Source organism: Microcaecilia unicolor, chromosome 11 (genome assembly GCF_901765095.1).
Source record: "Microcaecilia unicolor chromosome 11, aMicUni1.1, whole genome shotgun sequence".
Lineage (NCBI taxonomy): Eukaryota > Metazoa > Chordata > Amphibia > Gymnophiona > Siphonopidae > Microcaecilia > Microcaecilia unicolor.
Window position 1 is genome coordinate 109,696,626 of NC_044041.1, and position 22,785 is coordinate 109,719,410.

Sequence of the window (22,785 nt, forward strand, 5' to 3'; positions counted from 1 at the left end):
CTTGGAAATCTGCTGTTCTGGAAACCTGTAGCCCACCTGCCTCTGCCTCATGGCTCTTCACTGGACTACAGCATGCTCTACAACAAAGACTGTTCTGTAAGTTACTTTTGATCTAGATTTGTTACCCTGCTTGCACAGATTCTCTGTAAGATCTCTTAAAAGAACTCTCGCTTGCAACCATATTTACACGATTACATTAATTATATTGTAAATAAACCCTTTTGAAGTTAAATATATGGTCTGTTGTTTCTTAAACCTGGTAATGCAGGTTAACGCAATCCAATAAATATATTTAATTCCTTTCATTCAGTGTAATTGTAGATCTTGTTGCTTTAATCGGCAACTGGTGGAGAATTTAAAATAAATATATATATATATATATATATATATAAAATTATAAACATTAGTGAGTGCTCTAGAGCTCTTCCCCCAAGATAAATCATTTCTTGTAACAGAGGCAGCGCCTTTTAATTGCCATGGAGCCTTTAGTGGCAGCGATCAAGGTAATTAGCAGCACCAGTGAGCCGCAGGGAGCGGGACAGCTACTGGCAGTGGGACAGTGCATGAATTGACAATCAGGGTCCAGGGGCCCTCTGATGGAGCATTGCACTTGCCATGCCATCTATGTCAGGCCCCAAAATATTGGGGGGTGATCAAGCACCCACAGAGAAGGTACCTCTGATGCCATGCTTCTTCCTGGGTTGTGTAGGTGGCAAACCTCACTTAGTAGGCTTTCACTTCCAGTGCATGGTTTGCTGCTTGCACAACTCGGGAAGGAGCAAGGGCATCAGTATTTGTGTAGCTGCATCTTCTACTGCTAGGCCGGATTTCCTGCAACCGTTTTCGTGCTGAGCCACAGCCCTGCTAAACATTGAAACCTGAACTTTTTTGGGGTTGGGAGAGAGGAGACAGTGAGCTGACAAGCCATAGGGGTAGAAGGGAAGAGAGAAGGGACAGAGAATTGCTGGATCATAAGGGGGAAGAGAGGGGTCAAGGAATTGGTGGACCATAGGGGTGGAGGGGAAGGGGAAAAAGAGGGGAGAGGGAAATGATGGACAATAGGAGTGGAGGAGAAGAAAGAGGGGCCAAGGAATTGCTGGAATATAGGGTTGGAGGGGAAGGGAGTGGCGACAGGGAGTTGCTGGACCACAGGGGTACAAGGACCAGGGGTCACTCAACACTCAGACTATTCATAAAGTTACAAATTTTCGATATAGCCAAGTCTTCAACATTTTTCAAAATGTCAGGTAGTCTCATGACATATAAAATGTAGTAGTGTATTCCACCATTTTGCTGCCTGGTAGGAGAACAAGGTGGTAAATTCTGTTCTATAGATAATACCCTTAGGCAAAGGAAACTGAAGAGTTGCTTCTATTCCCTCCGCCTTATACGTTCCCTCCGCGCTTACCTTTCTGTTGAAAGCTGTGCCACACTTCTCTATGTTTTGGTTGCAGTAATCAAGCTTTGTTGAGACACCATCTATGCAGGTCTTCTTGCTATCTCCCTTCGTAAACTCCAGACTGTACAAAATACTGCCATTCGTATCCTTACTCATGCCAGATGCTACGACCATGTTGCTCTTCTTCTGACAAAACATGATTGGTTTCCCTTCAAGTTTCTTATTATCCATATAATTCTAACCATTACCTGTACGGCTCTTTGTTCCAGCTCTCCTCCATATCTAGCCAGTCTGATTACTCCCTACTGTCCCACACGCGCTCTTCGTTTGGTTTTTGACTCTCGTCTCTCCATTTCTCCTCTTCACTGTGCCCAGCTTGATTCTACCCACCAGCTTTAGAACTCCCTCCCCTTTTTAGCATTTCCCTAATTTTCAGCATGCCCGGCAGGTACCCAGGTTGCGACATCCATTGGCTGCCAGCAGATGTTCTATTGCTATCTCCCCTTCTCTCAAACCCCTTGTCTTCTCCTCCTTTCCTTTCTCTGTCCTATCTCATTTTGGCATTTGCTTTATTTATTTATTTGCTACATTTGTACCCCACATTTTCCCACCTATTTCCTGATTTTGTTTTGTGTTGTACTCCGCTTTGATTTGCTGTCAAAGGCGGTTTATCGCGTCCCAATAAACATAAAACATAAACATGTTGTTTGAATCATTGAAATTAGTGCTACTGTTGCATGCTAAATTTGCTACATGTATGTTGAGTTAGGATTTTTTTTTAGGTTTTGTAATTTTTCACAATGTGCCCGGTAGTGGAGAGATGTATGTTGCTATCACTCAGTGACATGAGAATCAGAATATTTTTTGTATGATAACTTCCATGGAGGAAATGTGCTAGTTATGATCTGAACTTGTTGTTGGGGGAAGGGGAGGAGAGATTTTTGTGGATGCAGAGCATGTTTACATTTAAGTCACAAGAACTGCCATACTAAATCAGACCAAAGTCCATTAGTATCAGTGCATTTTTTCTAGCCAAAAAGGTGGACCATCCTTCAGGGGTGGGGTGATCACTGAGAAACCCACCCCACAATAACTAGGCACCTTGCAACCGGTCACAGAATCTATGAAAAGGCAGCAGCGGGTGTGCAGAACCTGGGCTCTTTCATTAATACTTGGGGACCATGGATCAGTTTTATCAGGCAATGGAAAAGGTGCCAGTACTCAGTACCCCTGAGTACCCCCTGAAAAAAAGTCCTGATTAGGATCATATATGATGTGTGTCACATATGCGAGCATCATCTGTCAGGAGTGTTCTGACTGAAAAAAGGTTGAGAACCACTGATTTAGGGTATTTAAGTATATCTGGAGATTTCTGAGGGACACAGAGGGGATAGCTGAAGTAATTTTGCAGAATGTTGAAGAAGAGGGGTAGCAGAGAGCCATTTTCAGGATCTAGATATAATATATTGAGGAATATAAGGGGTCCATTTACTAAAACACGTCAAAATCTAGGCTTTACACATTTTAATGCAGGAGTTTCCCGCGTGCTAAGCCCAGTTTAATGCATTCATATTTAGGGTTTTTTAATTGTAATGTTTATTTTTAGGTCCTGTGCTAATATTTCTATTAGCGCATGGGACTTGCAAAAAAAATTAACATGGGAGCACTCACCACCTCATATTTAGGAGGCGGTACATGATCCAAAGTCTGTGTTATCCAGTTACTGAGCTCTACTGCGAACATGTTAGCTGGATAACGCTTCCATGTCTATTCCCCGCCCATGACACACCTTCTCTCAAAAATATTTTTTGAAAAATAAACACACGATTAGCATTTTCCAGTGAATCTTTTTCATGCACTAAAAAGTATGTTAGGGTTTAAGATCCTTTAGTAAAAGGGCCTGTAAAGGCCCCCTTTTACTAAACCGCCCTAGTGAGGCAAATGAAATGCAGTCCAATCAATTTGAATGGGCTTCATTGCATTTTCTGTGAGGAAATCACTAGTGCAGTTCAGTAAAATGGGCACTAAGGGGGTCTTTAGAAAGGCACAATAGTGTTTTTAGTGCACACTAAATGGTATAGGAATATATGGAAGTCTCTTGAGCTTATTTTTGAAAGAGATGGCCGGCTATCTTCCGACACAAATCGATCCCGAACAAATCGGTATAATCGAAAGCCGATTTTAGCCGGCCCCAACTGCTTTTTGTCGTGGAGCCAACCAACCTTCAAGGGAGGGCACAGAAGGCGGGACGGGGTGGGGGCGGGACGTGGGCGTGGTTACGAGATAGCTGGCTTCACCCCATAATGGAAAAAAGATGGCCGGCTCAGATGAGCATTTCGCCGGCTGCACTTGATCCATTTCTTTTTAGGTCCAAGTCACAAAAAAGTGCCCCAATTGACCAGATGACCACTGGAGGGAAACAGGGATGACCTCCCCTTACTCCCCCCAGTGGTCACCAACCCCCTCCCACCCAAAAGAAATTAAAAAAAAAAAAGTTCTTTGCCAGCCTGTATGCCAGCCTGAAATGTCATACCCAGCTCCCTGACAGCAGTATGCAGGTCCCTGGAGCAGTATTTAGTGGGTGCAGTGCACTTCAGGCAGATGGACCCAGGCCCACCCCCCCCCCACCCCCCGTTCCACTTGTGGTGGTTAATGTTGAGTCCTCCAAAACCCACTGTACCCACATGTAGGTGCCCCCTTCACCCCTTAGGGCTATGGTAATGGTGTAGAGTTGTGGGGAGTGGGGTTTGGTGGGGATTTGGGGGGCTCAGTACCCAAGGTAAGGGAGCTATGCACCTGGGAGCTTTTTTTTTTTTTTTTTAATTTCTAGAAGTGCCCCCTAGGGTGCCCGGTTGGTGTTCTGGCATGTGAGGGGGGCCAGTGCACTACAAATGCTGGCTCCTCCCATGGCCAAAAGCCTTGCATTTCGCCGGGTTTGAGATGGCCGGGCCCGGTTTCCATTATGGCTGAAAAACGAAGCTGGCCATCTCCTCTAAACAACGCTTGCACACCTTTGTAAAAGGACCCCTAAATTATTTAAAACTTTAAGATTCTGATTCAAAATAAGAAGCAGACCAGGCAATATGTGAAGCTTAATAAACACTTTATTTGCACTTTACAAGATCAGTCTTCTTACATTCCTTAATAATTTGCCATTAAAGTGCTGAAAGATGTCTGAAATCAAGGGAAATTTATTAACAGAAAGTTTAACAAGCATCAGAAAAGTGGCAGTCAAATTTCTGCATCACATACTTAGGAAGAGACATTCTCCTATACAATACAAATAATAAAAGTGTCACATGGAACCAACTAAGATGATGACTGTAAAATAATGAATGTACAAATTTAACTGTATTTTAAATTAGCCTTTCTTTCAGAAAAGAAACTCCACATGAGAAAACAATGGTAATTGCTGCATTCCACAGTTTCCAAGACCAAGCTATGAAAAATATACACATTTTTTAACACATCTTGAAATTATATGTGAACGTGCAAATAAGACACATCTCAGTTGGGTCTATATGTATTACAGTATTTATTAAATCAGTTTTATTACAAATGTTGAAGCCCCTAAAAGCCAAAATGAATAAAAATGGAAAACAATTATTTCCATAAACAACACTGAAAAGACTTTGTAAAATGAAAACTGTATGAAAGACCCTACAAGTAAACGTAAGCTCTCAGCATAAAACGCACACATGACCATCCCATCAGTTAAACTCCCTGGATTCTTGTAAAGGACCATACATGAAGGCAATTCATCAGACATTCACCTCATTGCTGAGTTTCAAAGGATTCAAGCTATGAAATTTATATACAAACACAAAAGATGTATATATATATTTATTTATTTATTTATATATATATATATATATTTTACACAACTCAAAACATTACTCCTTCTTTTTTGCAACAGTCAATTCTGCTTTTGGTAGCTGCACTGCTCCCTTTGTACCACTGTCATGGCTAGAAGATGAAGAAATTCGGGATTTTTTGGATGCCAATAAGACACCGCTGCCCTGAACATCTCCTGCCTCATCACCACTTAATGTAACTTCATAAGACCCTTTTGTTTTGGATCCCAAACCACCAAAGGTGCCAAATTTAAGTTTTGAGTGCTTCTCTTTACCTTTTTTACCCTCTAGTGATGCTGTGCCACCCTCAAATTCCAGTGTGCCACTTGGCGTTGATGGTGAGGAGTGTTCATTATCATCACTAAAGGATGAAGACCTGTGCCGAGGCTTTTTATTTTTAAATAATGAAAATTCAAATGCAGAGGACTTTCCTTTTGGTGATGCTGTATCCCCTTCACCCTCCAAATGTGGTGATGCTTTCATTCTATCCATTTCACCCTCTGCAGAACCAAGACTGGTTTTTGAACTTTTCAAATCTTTAGATCCCTGCACTGAAAGTGAAGCTTCTGTTGACCCCAGACTCACATCACCACTTTTTCCCTTCTGCTTAGAAAAGTTAAACTTTGGCATTTTGATTTTAGATTTTTTTATTCTGATGTCTTGTTCAAGCTCAACATCCATGTTGGAGGCCTGAATATTTAGATCAGACCTTGGAAAATTCACATCAACCCCTACTTCCCTTCCAGTCAGCTCCGGCCCCGCATATGTGAATTTTGGCATCTTGAATTTTGGGAATGTCACTCTTCCCAATGGACTTGCTAAGTCACCAGGAGGGACATTTAGCTTTACTTGTGATTCAGCTCCTAGTTTGGGACCTGTCATCTCACCCTTTATTTCTTGCCCAGGTAGTTGAAAACTTCCTATAACAGTTGGCATATGCACATTGAAACCTGAAGAGGGCCCTTTCAGGGTGATGTTAGAGGTATCCGTTTTAAGGTTTGGAAAATCAACGTTTACTCCAAGGCCAGGAGCACTTACATCTTTAATCTCTGAACCAGGAATATCAATAGATGGCTTTGCCAGCTTTATATTCATATCTATATCAGACCCTTCCACTTTGGAATGAGATATGCCAAAGCCTGGCAAATTAGCTTTTGCAATTTCAAATTCCCCACCTCCACCATTTATGCCAACAGCAGGTGTATCAATGTCACCTGAAGCATTAACATTGCCCTTTAGTTTTGGTCCTTTTAAATTGATATTGGGTACTATGTTTATGCCTGATGCATCTAAACCCAAGTTAGGAGGGCCACCAGAAATATCCAGGCCACCTTTCAGGTTTGGTCCTTTCAGGTTTACATCTAAATCAGGTCCAGATATTGTTGGGGTTGAAACATCCAGTGAGGGTACCTGACCTGTAAGTCCTTTAAGCTTGCCATCAGAACTTTTAACATTTATATCTGGTGTATCAAGACTTGCAGTCATACCAGGGACTCTCATATCTCCTGTAATTCTAGGACCAGAAACATTGATATCTCCTTTTGGAAGCCTTACATGGAAATCAGCATCTGTTCCTTGCAAAGTGGGACCAGACATGCTAACATCTGGCATCTTAATATTTACTCCTTCACGTTTAAAATCAACATTTGGTGCTTCTACATCCAAATTTGGACCTTTAATATCACCAGAAATATTGAGGTCTCCTTTCAGCTTTGGTCCTTTCAGGTTTAAACCAAAATCAGATCCAGAGATCTTTGGAGCAGACATATCTAATGATGGCATCTGAATTGTAGGTCCACTAAGTTTTCCATCAGGTCTTTTCACATTAATATCCGGAGTATCGAGATGTATGTCTATGTCAGGTACTACTGTATGTCCTTCATGCTTTAACCCAGCGATATCAAGTTCCCCTTTTGGAAGATGGACATTCAAACCTGCATCAGGTCCCTCCACTTTTGCTTCTGACATGTTAAATGATGGTAACTTGAATTTTGGTTTTTTAAGTTTTATTTCAGAACCATCAATATTGACATCAGGTAGGCTTCCAGTGCCACCTGCAGAAATACCAATTCCAGGTGACTTTATTTCACCTTTAATATCTGGTGAAGACATGCTAAAATCGGGTGTTTTTAATTCTCCTTCAACCTTAGGACTTAGTACAGAGGCTTCACCTTTGAATTTAGGAGATCCTATGTCAAACTCTACATCTGGAAAATGTATTTTCCCAAACAAAGGTTTCTTAACTTTAGGTGCCTTTAGATCGCCCTTTAAGGCTACGTCTGGGTCAGATGCACTTAAATTTAAATCTGGTGACTTTAAACTTACATCTGCATCAACAGAGGGAACATCAAACCCACCTCTCTTGCCTTTCATTTTGGGACCACTCATATGAATTTTAGGCATTTTAAATTTACCTTTTTTCCCTTTATTCAGATCAGGAGATTCAATATTCAACTCGCCCTCTGGAGCACTAATATCCACAGAAGATTTGATCTCTGGTTTAGAGGTTTTCATTCCAAATGCAAATTTTGGTTTTTTAAACTTAGGGGCTTTAACATTCACCTCTGAACCTTCTAAATTAATATCGGGGGTATCTACATGTACATCCAAATCAGGAGTTTCTATATTCCCTTTTGGTCCTTTCACACCTATGTCAGGTCCTTCCAATTTATGTCCAGATAAACCTATGTTGGGTTTCTTTAGATTAAGTTCAACATCTGGTGCTGCAAGCTTTGGCCCTGATATATCCAAAGAAGGCATTTTTAACTTTGGCCCCTTCAATTTCGCATTAGGGCCTTCTATATCTAAATCAGATGTACCCATGCTCACATCCAATCCTGGGACATTCAAATCACCTTTTACCTTAGGAATTGACAAATCAAGGTCACCTTTTGGAAGATTTACATCAACCTCAGGACCAGCTATGCCAAACGCAGGAAAATGCAATTTTGGAATTTTCACTTTACCTTTTCCTTCTGGCCCTTCAACATTTAGAATGGGAGTACCAACATCAATAGTTGGGCCCTTAAAATCAACACTAGGACTTTTCAAATCACCTTCTATCTTAGGAATTGAAACATCTACATCTCCCTTCCATTTCGGACCTTTTAAGTTTAGGTCAAAATCTGGCATGGAGACCTTTGGTAGATTAACATTCATTGATGGCATCTTCAATTTAGGACCTTTCAGTTTACCTTCTGGTACTTCCATATCTACATCAGGTGCATCAACATCTATCTTTGGACCAGAGATATCAATATCAGCTTTAGGAATTTTGACGTCAACATCAGGCCCTTCAAATTTGGGACCGGACATACCAAAGTTTGGCATATGAAATTTTGGCATCTTCAGTTTTCCCTTTCCTTCTGGCCCTTCAATATCTATATCTGGAGCCTGAAGATTAAGATCTGGACCCTCAATATCCAGACTGGGACCTTTCAAATCACCTTCTATCTTTGGGACTGAAACATCTACATCTCCCTTCCATTTAGGACCTTTTAAGTTTAAGTCAAAATCAGGCATTGAAACCTTTGGTAGATTCACATTCATTGATGGCATCTTAAATTTAGGGCCTTTCACTTTACCTTCTGGACCTTCTAGGTCTACATCAGGTACATCAACATCTATCTTTGGACCAGAGATATCAAATCAGCTTTAGGAATTTTGACATCAACATCAGGCCCTTCAAATTTGGGACCAGACATACCAAATTTTGGCATGTGAAATTTTGGCATCTTCAGTTTTCCCTTTCCTTCTGGCCCTTCAATATCTATATCTGGAGCCTCAAGATTAAGATCTGGACCCTCAATATCAAGACTGGGACCTTTCAAATCACCTTCTATCTTTGGGACTGAAACATCTACATCTCCCTTCCATTTAGGACCTTTTAAGTTTAAGTCAAAATCAGGCATTGAAACCTTTGGTAGATTCACATTCATTGATGGCATCTTAAATTTAGGGCCTCTCACTTTACCTTCCGGACCTTCTAGGTCTACATCAGGTACATCAACATCTATCTTTGGACCAGAGATATCAAAATCAGCTTTAGGAAGTTTGACATCAACATCGGGCCCTTCAAATTTGGGACCAGACATACCAAATTTTGGCATATGAAATTTTGGCATCTTCAGTTTTCCCTTTCCTTCTGGCCCTTCAATATCTATATTTGGAGCCTCAAGATTAAGATCTGGACCCTCAATATCCAGATTGGGACCTTTCAAATCACCTTCTATCTTTGGGACTGAAACATCTACATCTCCCTTCCATTTAGGACCTTTTAAGTTTAAGTCAAAATCAGGCATTGAAACCTTTGGTAGATTCACATTCATTGATGGCATCTTAAATTTAGGGCCTCTCACTTTACCTTCTGGACCTTCTAGGTCTACATCAGGTACATCAACATCTATCTTTGGACCAGAGATATCAAAATCAGCTTTAGGAATTTTGACATCAACATCAGGCCCTTCAAATTTGGGACCAGACATACCAAATTTTGGCATGTGAAATTTTGGCATCTTCAGTTTTCCCTTTCCTTCTGGCCCTTCAATATCTATATCTGGAGCCTCAAGATTAAGATCTGGACCCTCAATATCCAGACTGGGACCTTTCAAATCACCTTCTATCTTTGGGACTGAAACATCTACATCTCCCTTCCATTTAGGACCTTTTAAGTTTAAGTCAAAATCAGGCATTGAAACCTTTGGTAGATTCACATTCATTGATGGCATCTTAAATTTAGGGCCTTTCACTTTACCTTCTGGACCTTCTAGGTCTACATCAGGTACATCAACATCTATCTTGGGACCAGAGATATCAATATCAGCTTTTGGTAGATTCATATCAATATCAGGTCCTTTAAGTTTAGGACTAGACATCCCAAATTTAGGCATATGAAATTTTGGCATCTTCAGTTTTCCCTTTCCTTCTGGTCCTTCAATGTCTATATCTGGAGCCTGAATATTAAGATCTGGTCCCTTAATATCAACAGTGGGACTTTTGAAATCCCCTTCTATCTTTGGGACTGAAACATCTAAGTCTCCCTTCCATTTAGGACCTTTTAGATTCAAATCAACATCAGGCATGGAAACCTTTGGTAGATGAATATTCATTGATGGCATCTTAAATTTAGGGCCTTTCAGTTTACCTTCTGGACCTTCAATATCTACATCAGGTACATCAGCATCTATCTTTGGACCTGAGATATCAATATCAGCTTTTGGTAGTTTCAAATCAACATCAGGCCCTTCAAGTTTAGGACCAGACATACCAAATTTAGGCATATGAAATTTTGGCATCTTCAGTTTTCCCTTTCCTTCTGGACCTTCAATGTCTATATCTGGAGCTTCAAGATTAAGATCTGGTCCCTTAATATCAGCACTGGGACCTTTCAAATCACCTTCTATCTTTGGGACTGAAACATCTACATCGCCCTTCCATTTAGGACCTTTTAGATTCAAATCAACATCAGGCATGGAAACCTTTGGTAGATGAATATTCATTGATGGCATCTTAAATTTAGGGCCTTTCAGTTTACCTTCTGGACCTTCAATTTCTACATCAGGTACATCAACATCTATCTTTGGACCAGAAATATCAACATCAGGTTTAGATAGTTTCACATCAACATCAGGCCCTTCAAGTTTGGGACCAGACATACCAAATTTAGGCATATGAAATTTTGGCATCTTCAGTTTTCCCTTTCCATCTGGCCCTTCAATGTCTATATCTGGAGCTTCAAGGTTAACATCTGGTCCTTTAATATCAACACTGGGACCTTTCAAATCACCTTCTATCTTCGGCCCTGAAACGTCTACATCTCCCTTCCATTTAGGACCTTTCAAATTCAGGTCAAAATCTGGCATGGAAACCTTTGGTAGATTAACATTCATTGATGGTATCTTAAATTTAGGACCTCTCAATTTGCCTTCTGGACCTTCTATATCTACATCGGGTATATCAACATCAGCTTTTGGTAGTTTCACATCAACATCAGGCCCTTCAAGTTTGGGACCAGACATACCAAATTTAGGCATATGAAATTTTGGCATCTTCAGTTTTCCCTTTCCATCTGGCCCTTCAATGTCTATATCTGGAGCCCCAAGATTAAGATCTGGTCCTTTAATATCAAGATTGGGACCTTTCAAATCACCTTCTATCTTCGGGCCTGAAACGTCTACATCTCCCTTCCATTTAGGACCTTTCAAATTCAGGTCAAAATCTGGCATGGAAACCTTTGGTAGATTAACATTCATTGATGGCATCTTAAATTTAGGACCTCTCAATTTGCCTTCTGGACCTTCTATATCTACATCAGGTATATCAACATCAGCTTTTGGTAGTTTCACATCAACATCAGGCCCTTCAAGTTTGGGACCAGACATACCAAATTTAGGCATATGAAATTTTGGCATCTTCAGTTTTCCCTTTCCATCTGGCCCTTCAATGTCTATATCTGGAGCCTCAAGATTAAGATCTGGTCCTTTAATATCAAGGTTGGGACCTTTCAAATCACCTTCTATCTTTGGGCCTGAAATGTCTACATCTCCCTTCCATTTAGGACCTTTCAAATTCAGGTCAAAATCTGGCATGGAAACCTTTGGTAGATTAACATTCATTGATGGCATCTTAAATTTAGGACCTCTCAATTTGCCTTCTGGACCTTCTATATCTACATCAGGTATATCAACATCAGCTTTTGGTAGTTTCACATCAACATCAGGCCCTTCAAGTTTGGGACCAGACATACCAAATTTAGGCATATGAAATGTTGGCATCTTCAGTTTTCCCTTTCCATCTGGCCCTTCAATGTCTATATCTGGAGCCTCAAGATTAAGATCTGGTCCTTTAATATCAACATTGGGACCTTTCAAATCACCTTCTATCTTTGGGCCTGAAATGTCTACATCTCCCTTCCATTTAGGACCTTTCAAATTCAGGTCAAAATCTGGCATGGAAACCTTTGGTAGATTAACATTCATTGATGGCATCTTAAATTTAGGACCTCTCAATTTGCCTTCTGGACCTTCTATATCTACATCAGGTATATCAACATCAGCTTTTGGTAGTCTCACATCAACATCAGGCCCTTCAAGTTTGGGACCAGACATACCAAATTTAGGCATATGAAATTTTGGCATCTTCAGTTTTCCCTTTCCATCTGGCCCTTCAATGTCTACATCTGGAGCCTCAAGATTAATATCTGGTCCTTTAATATCAAGGTTGGGACCTTTCAAATCACCTTCTATCTTTGGGCCTGAAATGTCTACATCTCCCTTCCATTTAGGACCTTTCAAATTCAGGTCAAAATCTGGCATGGAAACCTTTGGTAGATTAACATTCATTGATGGCATCTTAAATTTAGGACCTCTCAATTTGCCTTCTGGACCTTCTATATCTACATCAGGTATATCAACATCAGCTTTTGGTAGTTTCACATCAACATCAGGCCCTTCAAGTTTGGGACCAGACATACCAAATTTAGGCATATGAAATTTTGGCATCTTCAGTTTTCCCTTTCCATCTGGCCCTTCAATGTCTATATCTGGAGCCTCAAGATTAAGATCTGGTCCTTTAATATCAAGATTGGGACCTTTCAAATCACCTTCTATCTTCGGGCCTGAAACGTCTACATCTCCCTTCCATTTCGGACCTTTCAAATTCAGGTCAAAATCTGGCATGGAAACCTTTGGTAGATTAACATTCATTGATGGCATCTTAAATTTAGGACCTCTCAATTTGCCTTCTGGACCTTCTATATCTACATCAGGTATATCAACATCAGCTTTTGGTAGTTTCACATCAACATCAGGCCCTTCAAGTTTGGGACTAGACATACCAAATTTAGGCATATGAAATTTTGGCATCTTCAGTTTTCCCTTTCCATCTGGCCCTTCAATGTCTATATCTGGAGCCTCAAGATTAAGATCTGGTCCTTTAATATCAAGGTTGGGACCTTTCAAATCACCTTCTATCTTCGGGCCTGAAACGTCTACATCTCCCTTCCATTTAGGACCTTTCAAATTCAGGTCAAAATCTGGCATGGAAACCTTTGGTAGATTAACATTCATTGATGGCATCTTAAATTTAGGACCTCTCAATTTGCCTTCTGGACCTTCTATATCTACATCGGGTATATCAACATCAGCTTTTGGTAGTTTCACATCAACATCAGGCCCTTCAAGTTTGGGACCAGACATACCAAATTTAGGCATATGAAATTTTGGCATCTTCAGTTTTCCCTTTCCATCTGGCCCTTCAATGTCTATATCTGGAGCCTCAAGATTAAGATCTGGTCCCTTAATATCAACACTGGGACCTTTCAAATCACCTTCTATCTTTGGGACTGAAACATCTACATCTCCCTTCCATTTAGGACCTTTTAAGTTTAAGTCAAAATCAGGCATTGAAACCTTTGGTAGATTCACATTCATTGATGGCATCTTAAATTTAGGGCCTTTCACTTTACCTTCTGGACCTTCTAGGTCTACATCAGGTACATCAACATCTATCTTGGGACCAGAAATATCAAAATCAGTTTTTGGTAGTTTCACATCAACATCAGGCCCTTCAAGTTTAGGACCAGACATACCAAATTTAGGCATATGAAATTTTGGCATCTTCAGTTTTCCCTTTCCATCTGGCCCTTCAATGTCTATATCTGGAGCCTCAAGATTAAGATCTGGTCCCTTAATATCAACACTGGGACCTTTCAAATCACCTTCTATCTTCGGGCCTGAAACGTCTACATCTCCTTTCCATTTAGGACCTTTCAAATTCAGATCAAAATCTGGCATGGAAACCTTTGGTAGATTAACATTCATTGATGGCATCTTGAATTTAGGGCCTCTCAATTTACCTTCTGGACCTTCTATGTCCACATCAGGAACACCAACATCTATCTTGGGACCAGAAATATCAACATCAGCTTTTGGTAGTTTCACATCAACATCAGGCCCTTCAAGTTTGGGACCAGACATACCAAATTTAGGCATATGAAATTTTGGCATCTTCAGTTTTCCCTTTCCATCTGGCCCTTCAATGTCTATATCTGGAGCCTCAAGATTAAGATCTGGTCCTTTAATATCAAGGTTGGGACCTTTCAAATCACCTTCTATCTTCGGGCCTGAAACGTCTACATCTCCCTTCCATTTAGGACCTTTCAAATTCAGGTCAAAATCTGGCATGGAAACCTTTGGTAGATTAACATTCATTGATGGCATCTTAAATTTAGGACCTCTCAATTTGCCTTCTGGGCCTTCTATATCTACATCAGGTATATCAACATCAGCTTTTGGTAGTTTCACATCAACATCAGGCCCTTCAAGTTTGGGACCAGACATACCAAATTTAGGCATATGAAATTTTGGCATCTTCAGTTTTCCCTTTCCATCTGGCCCTTCAATGTCTATATCTGGAGCTTCAAGATTAAGATCTGGTCCCTTAATATCAACACTGGGACCTTTCAAATCACCTTCTATCTTTGGGACTGAAACATCTACATCTCCCTTCCATTTAGGACCTTTTAAGTTTAAGTCAAAATCAGGCATTGAAACCTTTGGTAGATTCACATTCATTGATGGCATCTTAAATTTAGGGCCTTTCACTTTACCTTCTGGACCTTCTAGGTCTACATCAGGTACATCAACATCTATCTTGGGACCAGAAATATCAAAATCAGCTTTTGGTAGTTTCACATCAACATCAGGCCCTTCAAGTTTAGGACCAGACATACCAAATTTAGGCATATGAAATTTTGGCATCTTCAGTTTTCCCTTTCCATCTGGCCCTTCAATGTCTATATCTGGAGCCTCAAGATTAAGATCTGGTCCCTTAATATCAACACTGGGACCTTTCAAATCACCTTCTATCTTTGGCCCTGAAACATCTACATCTCCTTTCCATTTAGGTCCTTTTAAATTTAGGTCAAAATCTGGCATGGAAACCTTTGGTAGATTAACATTCATTGATGGCATCTTAAATTTAGGACCTCTCAATTTGCCTTCTGGACCTTCTATATCGACATCAGGTATATCAACATCAGCTTTTGGTAGTTTCACATCAACATCAGGCCCTTCAAGTTTGGGACCAGACATACCAAATTTAGGCATATGAAATTTTGGCATCTTCAGTTTTCCCTTTCCATCTGGCCCTTCAATGTCTATATCTGGAGCCTCAAGATTAAGATCTGGTCCTTTAATATCAACATTGGGACCTTTCAAATCACCTTCTATCTTCGGGCCTGAAACGTCTACATCTCCCTTCCATTTAGGACCTTTCAAATTCAGGTCCAAATCCGGCATGGAAACCTTTGGTAGATTAACATTCATTGATGGCATCTTAAATTTAGGACCTCTCAATTTGCCTTCTGGACCTTCTATATCTACATCAGGTACATCAACATCAACATTAGCTTTTGGTAGTTTCACATCAACATCAGGCCCTTCAAGTTTAGGACCAGACATACCAAATTTAGGCATATGAAATTTTGGCATCTTCAGTTTTCCCATTCCTTCTGGTCCTTCAATGTCTATATCTGGAGCCTCAAGATTAAGATCTGGTCCCTTAATATCAACACTGGGACCTTTCAAATCACCTTCTATCTTTGGCCCTGAAACATCTACATCTCCTTTCCATTTAGGTCCTTTTAAATTTAGGTCAAAATCTGGCATGGAAACCTTTGGTAGATTAACATTCATTGAAGGCATCTTAAATTTAGGGCCTTTCAGTTTACCTTCTGGACCTTCTATATCTACATCGGGTACATCAACATCTATCTTTGGACCAGAGATATCAAAATCAGCTTTTGGAAGATTCACATCAACATCAGGACCTTCAAGCTTGGAACCAGATATACCAAATTTAGGCATATGGAGTTTTGGCATCTTCAGTTTTCCTTTACCTTCAGGACCTTCAATATCTATTTCAGGAGTATCAATCTCAACTTGAGGACTTCTGACACCTGGACCTTTCTTATTGCTTTCTATTTTTGGAATAGCAATGTCTACCTCTCCCTTTAGCTTTGGCCCTGATAGATTGAATGATGGCATTTTAAATTTCGAACTCTTCACTTTTCCTTCAGGGACTTGAATGTCTACTTCAGGGGATCCTATGTCTAATTTAGGGCTGGAAACCTCCATATCAGCTTTTGGAAGGCTCACTTCTGCACTAGATGACTGTGATTTAGATCCAGAAAAGTTAAATTTTGGAAGCTTGAACTTCGACTTTTTAACTTTTCCCTCTGGTATTTCAACATCCAACTTTTTACCACTAATGTCACCTTCAATTTTAGGGCTTGAAACTTCAGCATCACTTTTAATTTTGGGACTTTTTAGATTTATATCCACATCTGGAAGGGAAACACTGGGTTTAGAAAAGTTCCATGAAGGCAGCTTAAATTTGTGACCTTTCACTTTTCCTTCTGTGCTTTCAATAGATATGTCTGGTGTTTCAAGCTCAATATCTACTTTAGGAGTTTTCACCTCATCTTCAATCTTTGGCCCTGACACATCCATATCACCTTTTATTTTAGGACTTTTTAAATGTAGGTCAACCTCAGGAAGACTGGCATTCACTGAAGGCATGTTTAATTTAGGACCCTTCATTTTTCCATCTGGACCTTGAATGTTCACACTGGGTACATCAATGTCTACCACAGGAACAGAGATATCAAGGTCACCTTTTGGAAGTTTTACATCAACATCCAACCCTTCAAGTTGGGGATCGGAAATTCCAAATTTAGGAAAACTGAGTTTTGGTATTTTCACTTTTCCCTTACCTTCTGGCCCTTCTATACCTATATCCGGAGTCTCAAGACCAAGATCTGGACCCTTAAAGTCAACATTGGGACCTTTCAAATCACCTTGTATCTTTGGGCCTGAAACTTCTACATCTCCCTTCCATTTAGGATCTTTTAGATTCCAGTCAACATCAGGCATAGAAACGTTTGGTAGATTAACATTCATTGATGGCATCTTAACTTTAGGGACTTTCAGTTTACCTTCTGGACCTTCTACATCAGGAGCACCAACATCTATCTTTGGACCAGAAATATCAATGTCACCTTTTGGAAGCTTCACATTCACATCCGGGCCTTCTACTTTGGGACCTGACATTCCAAACTTAGGCATACTAAATTTAGGCATTTTTAATTTCCCTTTACCTTCAGGGCCTTCAATGTCTATAGCAGGGGCCTCAATATTCAGTTCAGGGCTTTTGATGTCTGCTTTAGGGACTTTTATATCACCCTCTATCTTAGGAACTGAAATATCCACATCCCCCTTCCATTTTGGACCTTTCACGTTCAAATCAACATCAGGCATGGAAATTTTCGGTAGATTTACATTCATTGACGGCATGCTAAATTTAGGACCTTTCAATTTTCCTTCCGGGCCTTCAATGTCAACACTTGGTACATCAATATCTACCTTTGGACTGGAAACATCAATGTCACCTTTTGGAAGTTTCACATCCACATCCGGTCCTTCTAATTTAGGACCCGATATTCCAAACTTAGGCATACTAAATTTAGGCATTTTTAATTTCCCTTTTCCTTCAGGTCCTTCAATGTCTATAGCAGGGGCCTCAAAATTCAATTCAGGACTTTTGATGTCTGCTTTTGGGACTTTCATACCACCCTCTATCCTAGGACCTGATACATCCACATCCCCCTTCCATTTTGGACCTTTCACGTTCAAATCAACATCAGGCATGGAAATTTTCGGTACATTTACATTCATTGATGGCATGTTAAATTTGGGACCTTTCAGTTTTCCTTCTGGGCCTTCCACGTCAACACTTGGAGCATCAATCTTTACTTTTGGACCAGAAATATCAATGTCACCTTTTGGAAGTTTCACATCCACATCCGGTCCTTCTAATTTGGGACCCGATATTCCAAACTTAGGCATGCTAAATTTAGGCATTTTTAATTTCCCTTTTCCTTCAGGTCCTTCAATGTCTACAGCAGGTGCCTCAATATTCAATTGAGGACTTTTGATATCTGCTTTTGGGACTTTCATATCACCCTCTATCTTAGGACCTGATATGTCCACATCCCCCTTCCATTTTGGACCTTTCACGTTCAAATCAACATCAGGCATGGAAATTTTCGGTAGATTTACATTCATTGATGGCAAGTTAAATTTGGGACCTTTCAGTTTTCCTTCTGGACCTTCAATGTCAACACTTGGAGCATCAATATCTACCTTTGGACCAGAATATCAATGTCACCTTTTGGAAGTTTCACATCCACATCCGGTCCTTCTAATTTGGGACCCGATATTCCAAACTTAGGCATACTAAATTTAGGCATTTTTAATTTCCCTTTTCCTTCAGGTCCTTCAATGTCTACAGCAGGGGCCTCAATATTCAATTCAGGACTTTTGATGTCTGCTTTTGGGACTTTCATATCACCCTCTATCTTGGGACCTGATATGTCCACATCCCCCTTCCATTTTGGACCTTTCACACTCAAATCAACATCAGGCATGGAAATTTTTGGTAGATTTACATTCATTGATGGCATGTTAAATTTGGGACCTTTCAGTTTTCCTTCTGGGCCTTCAATGTCAACACTTGGGGCATCAATATTTACTTTTGGACCAGAAATATCAATGTCACCTTTTGGAAGTTTCACATCCACATCTGGGACTTCTACTTTGGGACCCGATATTCCAAACTTAGGCATACTAAATTTAGGCATTTTTAATTTCCCTTTTCCTTCGGGTCCTTCAATGTCTACAGAAGGGGCCTCAATATTCAATTGAGGACTTTTGATGTCTGCTTTTGGAACTTTCATATCACCCTCTATTTTAGGACCTGATATGTCCACATCCCCCTTCCATTTTGGACCTTTCATGTTCAAATCAACATCAGGCATGGAAATTTTCGGTACATTTACATTCATTGATGGCAAGTTAAATTTGGGACCTTTCAGTTTTCCTTCTGGGCTTTCAATGTCAACACTTGGAGCATTAATATCTACTTTTGGACCAGAAATATCAATGTCACCTTTTGGAAGTTTCAAATCCACATCTGGGACGTCTACTTTGGGACCTGATATTCCAAACTTAGGCATACTAAATTTAGGCATTTTTAATTTCCCTTTTCCTTCAAGGCCTTCAATGTCCACAGCAGGGGCCTCAATATTCAATTCAGGACTTTTGATTTCTGCTTTTGGGACTTTGATATCACCCTCTATCTTAGGACCTGATATGTCCACATCCCCCTTCCATTTTGGACCTTTCACGTTCAAATCAACATCAGGCATGGAAATTTTTGGTAGATTTACATTCATTGATGGCATGTTAAATTTGGGGCCTTTCAGTTTTCCTTCTGGGCCTTCAATGTCAACACCTGGAGAATCAATATCTGCCTTTGGACCAGAAATATAAATGTCACCTTTTGGAAGCTTCACATCCACATCCGGGCCTTCTACTTTGGGACCTGATATTCCAAACTTAGGCATACTAAATTTAGGCATTTTTAATTTCCCTTTTCCTTCAGGTCCTTCAATGTCTACAGCAGGGGCCTCAATATTTAATTCAGGACTTTTGATTTCTGCTTTAGGGACTTTCATATCACCCTCTATCTTAGGACCTGATATGTCCACATCCCCCTTCCATTTTGGACCTTTCACGTTCAAATCAACATCAGGCATGGAAATTTTTGGTAGATTTACATTCATTGATGGCATGTTAAATTTGGGGCCTTTCAGTTTTCCTTCTGGGCCTTCAATGTCAACACCTGGAGAATCAATATCTGCCTTTGGACCAGAAATATAAATGTCACCTTTTGGAAGCTTCACATCCACATCCGGGCCTTCTACTTTGGGACCTGATATTCCAAACTTAGGCATACTAAATTTAGGCATTTTTAATTTCCCTTTTCCTTCAGGTCCTTCAATGTCTACAGCAGGGGCCTCAATATTTAATTCAGGACTTTTGATTTCTGCTTTAGGGACTTTCATATCACCCTCTATCTTAGGACCTGATATGTCCACATCCCCCTTCCATTTTGGACCTTTCACGTTCAAATCAACATCAGGCATGGACATTTTTGGTAGATTTACATTCATTGATGGCATGTTAAATTTGGGACCTTTCAGTTTTCCTTCTGGGCTTTCAATGTCAACACTTGGAGCATCAATATCTACCTTTGGACCAGAAATATAAATGTCACCTTTTGGAAGTTTCACATCCATATCTGGGCTTTCTACTTTGGGACCCGATATTCCAAACTTAGGCATACTAAATTTAGGCATTTTTAATTTCCCTTTTCCTTCAGGTCCTTCAATGTCTACAGCAGGGGCCTCAATATTCAATTCGGGACTTTTGATATCTGCTTTTGGGACTTTCATATCACCCTCTATCTTAGGACCTGATATGTCCACAACCCCCTTCCATTTTGGACCTTTCACATTCAAATCAACATCAGGCGTGGAAAGTTTCGGTATATTTACATTCATTGATGGCATGTTAAATTTGGGGCTTTTCAGTTTTCCTTCTGGGCTTTCAATGTCAACACTTGGGGCATCGATATCTGCCTTTGGACCAGAAATATAAATGTCACCTTTTGGAAGTTTCATATCCACATCCGGAACGTCTACTTTGGGACCCGATATTCCAAACTTAGGCATACTAAATTTAGGCATTTTTAATTTCCCTTTTCCTTCAGGTCCTTCAAAATCAACAGCAGGGGCCTCAATATTCAATTCAGGACTTCTGATGTCTGCTTTTGGGACTTTCATATCACCCTCTATCTTAGGACCTGATATGTCCACATCCCCCTTCCATTTTGGACCTTTCAAGTTCAAATCAACATCAGGCATGGAAACTTTTGGTAGATTTACATTCATTGATGGCATGTTAAATTTGGGGCTTTTCAGTTTTCCTTCTGGGCCTTCAATGTCAATACTTGGTGCATCAATATCTACCTTTGGACCAGAAATATCAATGTCACCTTTTGGAAGTTTCACATCCACATCTGGGACTTCTACTTTGGGACCTGATATTCCAAACTTAGGCATACTAAATTTAGGCATTTTTAATTTCCCTTTTCCTTCGGGTCCTTCAATGTCTACAGAAGGGGCCTCAATATTCAATTGAGGACTTTTGATGTCTGCTTTTGGGATTTTTACATCACCTTCTATCTTAGGAACTGATATGCCTACATCTCCCTTCCATTTTGGGCTTATCAGGTTCAAGTCAACATCAGGCATGGACATATCAGGCCCAGATATTTCCTTGTCACCATTTGGATGTTTTATAATGTATGGTGACTTGAAATTACCTTCTAGTGTTGGGCTGGAAATGTGAAACTTTTGTTTCTCGGTCTCAGAATTTTGAACAGAAACGTCATAATCTGCTTTGGGCAATTTAACATCAAAATAAGGACCTTCCAATTTTGATCCTGAGTATCCAAATTTCGGCATTTTCAGTTTAGGAATTTTTAGTTTTACCTCAGAACCTTCATCATCAACAGCTGGCATCTTTATATCAACATCTGCTTTTTTAAGGTCCTTATTTGTAATCTTCAAATCATCTGCTCTTTTTGGACTGGTCCAGTCAACTGTTGGGGCTTTGATACCCGCTTCATTCTGTGGTACGGAAATACTAATATCAGTCTTTCCTAAATTCCCATGTAAATCAGGCGCTTTCAATTCTGTGCCTGAAAGTTTAAACTGAGGAATTGACAGTTCTCCCCGTGGACCTTGGAAGCCAACTTTAGTAGTCTTAGTAATATCTTTTATCGTAGGGCTTGTCAAGTTAACTTCAGACAGATTAACATCTGCCTTAGTTTTTGATGCTGAAATATCTGCATGGAGATCAACATTTGGAACCTTCATGTCAACATCTGGTTTACTCATTTTAATATCAACACCAGGACCTGTTAGCGTAGGTCCAGAGATATTTAGATCAGGTTTTCCTAAACTGGGTTCTCTCAAATGGACATCAGAGGTTCCCACCCCTTCTTTCCTGCTTAATAATTCTGTTGGCCCAGAAGACATCTTGTTTCTTACGTCAATACTAATGTCTCTCGTTTTCAAGTCTTTCCCACTTATATCAACTTGCGGTAGTCTGATCACTGTCTTTCCCTCTTCTCTTTCCACATCCGTTTTTGAGATTTCTGTAAAGTCTTGCCTTGGAATTTTAATCTTAAATTCAGGGCTGCTGATATCAATGTCTTTCACGCCTTCTGACCCAGTCACATCCACAGTATATGCAGTAACTTTTCTGGTAACTGTTATGGTCCTGCTTTGTGTTTCCATATGTTCTGTTTCTGTCATCTCATCTGACTTGAGACGCGGTTTTATTTTCTTTGTGTAAATTCGCCTGTACTCTTCATCATCCCCACTCTAGAAATAAAACACATGTGCATATACAATTCAGACAAAATTAAATATTACTAGCAATTCCATACGTTAAAATTATAAACAAAGCACATCATCCAGTGGCCTAGTGGTTAGGGTGGTGGACTTTGGTCCTAGGGAACTGAGTTTGATTCCCACTTCAGGCACAGGCAGCTCCTTGTGAC

The 22,785-nt window shown here is 40.1% G+C and overlaps 1 protein-coding gene across 1 annotated transcript in view; it reads right to left on the bottom strand.

Moving 5' to 3' along the window:
• Positions 1-4,485: 4,485 nt before the first annotated feature.
• The window catches only part of AHNAK (AHNAK nucleoprotein), a 90,552-nt gene continuing 72,252 nt past the window's right edge, over positions 4,486-22,785 (bottom strand). Inside the window, 4 exon segments of the mRNA XM_030219673.1 lie at positions 4,486-8,900; positions 8,903-13,063; positions 13,205-18,472; positions 18,475-22,606. Of these exon segments, the coding sequence (XP_030075533.1) occupies positions 5,293-8,900; positions 8,903-13,063; positions 13,205-18,472; positions 18,475-22,606 (17,169 nt within the window). The 3' untranslated portion in view covers positions 4,486-5,292.